Genomic DNA, 8600 nt, shown 5'->3' on the forward strand with positions numbered 1-8600 from the left:
AAGAAAATAGTCCATTTAGCAACACCTATTGTATCGGCTTGGGCCATTTCTAAATTAATGAAATCCAATCTGTTTCTTTACTCGATCTTTTTGAAAGAGTTGAGTGATGAGGATAGGACAAATATGTCTGAACTTGATAAAGAACGCCAAGATTTTCTCCACTCTCATGTCGATTGCTTCTCAAAGGGCCTACCAGGCGAGTTACCACCTGCTCGTCCTGAAGATCATACCATTGATCTGATTCCTGGAAGCACACCACCGAACCGGCCACCTTACCGTGTGAGCCGAGCACAGAAGGAAGAGATTATGAACCAAGTGAAAGACCTCTTGGAAAAGGGTCTTGTCCAGCCTAGTACTTCATCGTATTGCTCTTCAGTGTTGGTTTTAAAGAAAGACGGATCTTGGAGAATGTGCATCGATTATAGAGTTCTCAACAAAATCACCATCAAGAACAAATTTCCGATTCCTAGGATCGATGATATACTCGATACATTACAGGGATCCTCGTGCATTAGCAGGATTGATTTGAAGAGTGGATATCATCAAATCTGAATCGCGCTAGGAGACGTCTACAAGACAGCCTTTCGGACGACTTTTGGGTTATTTGAGTTTTTGGTGATGCCTTTTGGCTTAACCAATGCTCCTGCGACATTTAACCGGATGATGGACATGATTTTTCGATAGTACAGGCTATTTGTTGGCACTTTCTTTGACAATATCATTGTTTTCTCCAAGAATGAGGCTAAACATAGAGATCATCTGCTTCAGGTCTTTCAGGCATTACGAGATCACAAGTTAGTGATTAATTGAAAGAAAAGCGAATTTTTCCTACCAGAGATACACTTTTTGGGACACATTGTCTTAGCACAGCAGGAGTGCAAATGGATCCGGCCAAGATAGAGAGTATCCGTGATTGGCCCGATTTAAAGAATGTCCATGAAGTTAGAAGCTTCTTGGGATTGTGTTCGTACTATAGGCGGTTCATTCGAAAGTTTGCCGAGGTTGCTTCCCCTTTGCATATCTTGACACAGAAGGAGTCCCTTTCTCGTGGGGACCCACAGAGGTGACTGCCTTTCAGACATTGAAAGAGAAATTGACTACGGGACTAGTTTTGACTTTGCCGGACTTGCAGAAGTCACTTGAAGTATATTGTGATGCTTGTGGTCGTAGTCTAGGTGCGGTCTTAATGCAAGAAGGCCATGTCATTGCTTACGAAAGCCGATTGTTCTCAAGGCCAGAATTGAAAGCACAGATTTATGAGAAAGAGCTTTTGGTGTTATCCATGCTCTTACTCAGTGGCAGCACTACCTACTCGGAGCGGATTTTACTGTCTTTATAGACCATCAGAGTTTACGCTACTTCTTGTCCCAGAAGCAGCTATCGAAAAAGCAGATGCGGTGGGCGAACATCTTGTCATAGTTTCACTTCCAGATTGTCCATGTTCAGGGACATAAGAATTTGGTGGCAGATGCTTTGTCTCGAAAGCCGTTGGTTCTGGTTGTTTCCGCGATACATCATAGGAGCTTCGTGGATATGGTTGACCAGTATGCCACAGACCCGGATTTTGCAGACGTTTTCACACAGATATGGGATGGGGAGATAATAGCAGGATATTCCATTCGGGATGGCTACTTGATGAGGAAAACCATGTTGTGCATTACACAGCCGTTGAGGGAAAAGATTATGACTGAATGCCACTGTCCGCCTTTTACGGGTCACCGCGGCATTGCTACCACCATGAAAGGGGTAGAGAGATACTTCTTTTGGCCGAGACTCAAGAAGGATGTGGACGAGTTTGTGCATAGTTGCTTGGTATGCCAGAAGGTCAAGTTTGACAGGCATAAAGCACAGGGATTGTTATAGCCTTTGCCCATACCCACCCGCCCATGGGAAAGTATTGCAATGGATTTCATTTTTGATCTCCCAAGAACATGGAGTGGTCACGATGGTATCTGGACTGTTATTGACAGATTTAGCAAGCAGGCTCATTTCATTCCAATGAAGAAAACAATCAAGCCGGATCACTTAGCGAGACTGTTTTGGCCGAGATTTTCAGATTACATGGCATGCCTGAGACGATTGTCTCCGATAGGGACCTCAGATTCACGAGTTTGTTTTGGAAGGCAATTTGGGAGAACATTGGCACGCGGTTGCAGTTCTTGTCATCTTCCACCCGCAGATTGACGGGCAATGTGAGATTGCCAATTCAGTGGTTTTAGATTTATTGGAGTCTTATATCTTGGGTCAGAAGACTCAATGGGAAAGGTATCTACCTTTGGTGGAATTTGCCTACAATAACAGGATACACTCTTCGACGGGGAAGGCGCCATTTGAGATTGTAGAAGGTGCTGCGAAGGTTCCACCCTTCCTAAGCACGAAAGATAAGATTTTTGAAGCTGATGAGTATACGCGTGACTTAGACACGGCTTTTGCCAAGGTCCACAAGGCTTTGCAAAAATCTCAGGAACGACAGAAAAAGGCAGCGGATCGCCATCGTCGCAATTTGAAATTGAAGGAGGATTATTGGATGCTCTTACGTTTTGAGAAGGCACGCCTGAGAAAGAAAAAGGAAAAGGAGAGGCTTTTTCCAAAGCTTAGTATGAGATACTACGGACCTTTCCAGATCTCCGAAAAGATCAATGATGTCTCCTTCCGACTGAAACTGCCTGACACTTGGAGGATTCACAATGCATTTCATGTGAGTCTCTTGAAACCTTTCAAAGGTGATGTGCCTGACGATGGGGAGCTTGATGAGGAACCCAAAGTGGAAGAAACGAGGAGATCCTTGTTCCTGAACAGATTTTGGCACCTAAGGACACAAAGAATAAGGGTAAAGTAAGAAGGCGGTTCTTGGTTAAATTCAAGAACTATCCTGCATTGGATGCGAAGTGGATGGAGGAGGAGGACCCTAGCAGATACTCCTCAGATTGTGAAACTTTACCTTGAAGCTTTTGGTTTAGCATAGTCTATTCCAAAGGGAACCCAGAATTCAGCTTGGCCGCAGATCTGGTGCAGTGGGATGCACAAGAGGGGAGTTACTCCGCTCCTTTGTCAACAGATGCCTTGATTTTTAGAATACTAGAGTCACTGATGTCTCTTTGAGCTTCAGGGATACTGAGAGCTGACAATATTCTGCTGTATGACTTTATGAAATGAAATTCCGGAATAAGAAACTAATTTGTTCTTGACTTGTTTTTAAGTGCAGGAACTCATAGACGAAATCACTGCAGCATTTTGGTCTAAATGATCTCGAATAGACATGGTTGCAATAGGGGTTAGTCAATCGGGCATCTACGAGGTCCCGATTGGACCCAGATGCGATTGCTAGCTACATTGCCGATAAATCATGGTCTAAGATCCGAATGAATGGTGAATGTCATGTGCTGTCAAGTGATGTCCTGTGATGTCGTGTGGATGTGAGTGTCGATTGGTACATATGCTAGATGTGTGTTTCTAGTGCGTAGGTACTAACAGTCAGTGTCTACTAAGACAGTTTATGGCTTTTGTCTGTTTTGCAGGCGTAATCGAGGGCGATTACAATGCTTTCAAGAGGGGGGTATGCCACAAACTGATGACGTGGCTGCCCGTGTGTACACACACACCTTGCACAAGCCGGAAGAAATGTTGACGTGGCTGCCAGTCCCGAAAAGTGCGGAGCAGTTGACACATGGCAGTTATACGGACCTCCGTGATTTGCGGCGGGGTTTGCGAAAGCAACAAGTTGCGGTAGTTATGCTTTTTGGCAGCTTTTTGGACTTGCTTTTCCTACGCAAGTTGAGAAAGAGAGAAGCTTTTTGCTTTATTTTACTCTAGGCAAGAATGAGAGAGAAAGAGTCTCTTGCTTTATTTTTCAAGGAGCTTTTAACTTGAAGCTTTTGAGGCTTTTGATTTCAGCTTTTGGGGCTGTGCTTTTAGCACCCCTTGTAATCTATAAATAAGTGGCTAGGCCACTCACAACTCAGATTATCTGGACGCAGAGTCTGAGTGTGAGCGCTTGCCCACACTCTTGTAGTTTGAACTCAGATTAATACAAAAAGAAATACCGAAAGGGGCGCCAGTCTTTGGGGCCAATAACTCTAGGCATGGAACTCCGCCGGGCCAGTGTCGAATAAGTTGTGAACTGTGAACTGTTTTGACGTGGTTATTTGGTGCTGTCGCGGTAGATTCTTGACTTGGAGTGTCCAAGTCTGTTACAGGGTGGCTCTGCCATGTCACCAGTTTGTAACACCACCCGGGAGTATAATCACCAATCATTGAAATCAGTATTAAAACCAGAGTCAAACAATTCAAATCGGCACCAAAACAGGTTCAAAACAGATACCATCCATTTCAAACAAATTCCAAATAGGGTAAGTTCTCAAACAGAACTCAAACTTAAAAAGCAATCTCGACATCAGTCGAGCTCGAAAAGACGACCGGCTTTCCATCTTGAAACTTGCACCAAGATTAGGGTTATATTTCTTCTATAAGGTTGTAGCCGACCGCACCATGGTCCATAAGCTCTTGGACTAATGGTGTTCTTGTGGCGATGATGGTAGTCCCAAGACATAGCAATCACACTGGACCTCCAAGGTTATCAGCTCGAGAAGAGACCTGTTGAGAGATGTCGAGAAATTTCAAGCTTTAATCTGCTAGGGTTTCTGTGGCAAGCATTTCAAGATATCCCACTTTGCCAGAAGCTGTAATCCGAAGGAAGATGTCTCAAGGCATGTAACTTAGGGCAAAATTTTTCTTGAAATCTTGCCGAGTCCTTGGAATGGACGGCTTGGTAACTATAAACATCCACCATTGCATGGCATTGCCTCTGAGAAAAACAACGGCTTGAAACAAATTGGATCCTTCTCTTGCAAGTGATCTTTATGGCTTATGCCCTATAAGACAGAGCGATGAAGACAGGACCGCGGCCGATGCGCGATGAAGGAAGGGTGGGGGTGGCTAATAAGTGCGGGGTTTGTACACGAAGATTCTTTGAGTGGAAGCGCCATCTTGTGTGCTCTTTGGTAGGACTGGTATGCTTTCAAAAAAGCACACGTCTGAAGCTCTGATGTCACTGTAACATGCTTGGGCACCCCAAGTCGAAAAGTTGGCACGGCACACGAGAGAATCACTTAAAAACACTTCACAAACTTAATCACATTTCATTTGAGTCGATACGGCCCGGCGTAGTTGTGTGCCCAGAGGTATTGGCCCCAAATTCGGTATTTATTTTTATATTTAATGCTCGAGCAAAGTACAACACCTGAGGGACCTCTGCTCTCAGACTTTGCGTCCAGATGCTCTGTAGAGTGAGGCCTCTAGGGTCTATTTATTCTTACAAGGGATGCCCCAAAAGCAGTTAAATTCAAAAGCAACTTGTTCCAAAAGCATCTGGTCCCAAAAACTGCCAAAAAGCAGCCAGCGCAATTACGTCAGCATGTCAGCACATGATGTGGAAATCCGTATTCTTGCCACATGGCACTTGTTAGCACGAATTGCGGGTCTGCCGTAAAGCTTGCCACGTCATCTGTCCGTATAGCTCTTCACGTCACCTGTCCGTACAGCTGTCCATGTAGTCCTGCCACATCATCAATTTGTGACAAGCTTTCATTGTACATATTTTTTCTCACTGGGAGAGTCTCCCCATGTTTCTATTGTAGCCCTCTCTCCTAGAAGTGGTTTGTAGCTTTCGGGCAGTTATCATTAACTAACGAAAGGATCTCTTTTCTTGCAAAAGAAAACTATGCAACCATGCATTGTTCTGCGCTAGAGGATTCCTCCCAAGGCATGTATTTGAAGGCACTGGGGCCCCAAAAGCAAATGCTACAAAAACTGGTGCCCAAAAGCAACAAATGCTAAAAACATACCCATAAAATGCAGCGGAAATCGGGGCGCTATTTGTGGTCTGATCTCTTGGTGGTGCATACCGCCGGCCCTTCGCTCTCTCTCTCTCTCTCTCTCTCTCTCTCTCTCTCTCTCTCTCTCTCTCTGTGGGTCCGGGGGGGCTGTGCCACAGCAGCGCTTTGTGGCACCCCTACTGGCTAATTCAAGCGGCACGAGAGTGGACGCATCATCACGTCTTATCCTAAGCTAGTGGCTGACGCTGTTGGATGCCATTGTAGTGTAAGAACACGCGATGACACTTTGTACTATCCACTTGAATCACTTTAATACTTGGCAACAGAATAAACTCAACTGAAATAACAAGCTGGCTGAGTGTTTCTTTAATTCAAGAACTGGGTGTGACCCTGAGTGCTCTCTCTCTAAACACTGCACTTTTTTGTTCTTGAATCTTGGTCAATGTTGCTGGAGCCCCAAGAGGCCTAGCTGGCGCTCTGAAAACGGTGCCTTTCACACGCATGTTGAAAGCAGAAGCGGATAGGGACTCAAAAGAGAATAGTTTTGGGTGCAAAATTTACTGCCCCCCCCCCCAAAAATCCCTTTTCCCTCCTCTCTCTTGCTCAAACACACACTTTTGAAGGTAATTGTCGTTACGTTAATCTGTTGGTTATTTGTCCATTTCAGTGCTTCCATGCTTCTATGTCTACTCTCAACATGAATCGCATCCATCCCGTGGGAGCAGGGCAGTTTCAGCACTGCAAATCACTGAGCGTGCGGAAACTGCAGAGAGGGACGAACTGAACAGACGGGAAGAGATGTGGGAAGGAGAAGAGTATGAACATGACAGGGCTTTGTCAGCAGATAGGACCTATCTCAAGTTCAAGAAGAGATTGGATTGCTATCCAGAGCAATGTTTCAGGTCTCTGGTGCCAAACACCAAATTGAAGCAAGCTTGCATTTTCTGATATTAATTCAATATGGAATGCATTCCTTCATTAGTTTCAATCAGTGATTTACTATGCATGACGAAGGTGATGAGCATTCACTTCTCATGTGGATAAGCAGTGAAGTAAAGGCTTGCTTGATGTTAAGCATTGAAGATTTATTTCAAATTTTGTGTTTGAAGCTTCCATTCCAGGTTTTTAGGCAAATGTCAGACTTACATCAATGTAGGCCCCTTGCTCACAAGGATAGCATATCAGGCGGTCGGGATGATTGCAGAATTTTGCACCTTTCTGTTGTTGAATTCATTTAAATGGTTTTTTCATTAGTGCGTGATGTGTCTTAGCAACGTGGCATCTTTTCTGCCCTTGTGCAGAATATAGGCATGTGATATGCACTTCCCTTTTATTGCAGGTACTGTTTCAAAGGAAAGCCTTTGTGGGCTAGTAAAGATGGGGTTGAGCCAGGTGTGTGTGCCCAGTGTGGTGGGCCAAGGGTCTACGAGATGCAGCTGATGCCACCTCTTCTCTATTACTTGCAGCAAGCTTGCAAAGACCTTCCTTCAACAGCTTACTCACCAAATGATTGGGAGTGGCTTACTTTAGTAGTATTTACGTGTGGTCGGGTAAGTAGTCCTTGATCAATTTACTTCATAATCTTGATAAAATTTTCCATGTGAGGTCAACTTTTTTGTAACTCTCTTTGACAGAGCTGCACGCCTTGTCTCTCTCCTGATAGTGGAGCGCCATATGGAGAGAGCAAACCTTGGATTGTTGTTGAAGAGGCCATCGTTCTTCAATATGAAACGTAAACTCGTAGGGAGATTTGGGTTGGTGTCTGGATGCACTCCAAGGAAACTGAACTCTTCTTCTTCACAACCTCTTGATATATCTTTATTTTATTGAGCATGGTCTCACTTTTTGCATTAGCAATTTTTTTACCGCACAACCGTGGAGATGGTCGGTGTTTTTGTAGGTACAGCAGAGGAATGCCTTGCAACATCTTTTTAGTTTCTCTGAGCTCAGCAGGGTTGTGTTTTTGTAGCTCATGGTGCAGACATTGGATGATGTATGTATGAGAATCCTCTGTAGCAGGCTTTGAGACTTGCAACGGGACACTAAGTAAGGAAGTGTCTTTTGCAAAACTCGTCGTTGTATGCCATAGGTCAAGCAGCAAAACCATATCTCGGCATCTTGAGAGTTCCTAAGAACAGCCATGAGCTTGCCTTTATTGGATGAAATACATTCTCTCAACAGCGATACGACTTTGGATATTTATTGCTGTACACCAGTGTTTGGTGTCAGTTCTTGCATCATTATCTCAAGGCCAAGGGGCTGGGCTCCTATTTGAAATTATTTTTGGTTAAGTCTTGAGAGCTGGTTGGACTGATTCTGAAGGACACCTTGCCAATGAATTTCCTTGTAAATACATCTATTGTTTGTGCATGTGTACGTGCGTGTGTGTGTGTGTGTGTGTGTGAGTGTGTGTGAGTGTGAGAGAGAGAGAGAGAGAGAGAGAGAGAGAGAGAGAGAGAGAGAGTATGAATGGTCCCTCTGCTTGAAACAATTCAATGCTTATTTTGTGAGCCAATGTGAGCAAGTTCTTTTTGGCTTTTAGTCAAGTGAGTGCTATGCCATTTCAAGACTTCACATGTGATGCTTGACGGTGGTTGCTAGATTCCCTTCCTAAACTACAAAGTATTTTAATAGTGTTTCAGATTGAAAATGTAGTGAGTTTTTTTTAGCTTGTAGAAGATTTTTAATTCAAACCCATCATTAGGAACATCATCCATCTGATTAATCTTCTATAAATTATCACCTTATTAATAAAAAATAAGAGTG

The 8600-nt window shown here is 44.0% G+C and overlaps 1 protein-coding gene across 1 annotated transcript in view; it reads left to right on the forward strand.

The window, feature by feature from the left end:
• LOC147458436 (programmed cell death 2 C-terminal domain-containing protein) overlaps window positions 1-8200 on the forward strand; it is a 59768-nt gene extending 51568 nt beyond the window's left edge. The window contains exons 6-8 of the mRNA XM_086513067.1: window positions 6502-6736; window positions 7174-7384; window positions 7469-8200. Of these exons, the coding sequence (XP_086369193.1) occupies window positions 6502-6736; window positions 7174-7384; window positions 7469-7570 (548 nt within the window). The 3' untranslated portion in view covers window positions 7571-8200. The remainder of the gene's footprint in view (window positions 1-6501; window positions 6737-7173; window positions 7385-7468) is intronic.
• The last annotated feature ends 400 nt before the right edge of the window (window positions 8201-8600 follow it).

This window comes from Adiantum capillus-veneris, chromosome 5 (genome assembly GCF_014529385.1).
Source record: "Adiantum capillus-veneris isolate H3 chromosome 5, ASM1452938v2, whole genome shotgun sequence".
Classification (NCBI taxonomy): Eukaryota; Viridiplantae; Streptophyta; class Polypodiopsida; order Polypodiales; family Pteridaceae; genus Adiantum; species Adiantum capillus-veneris.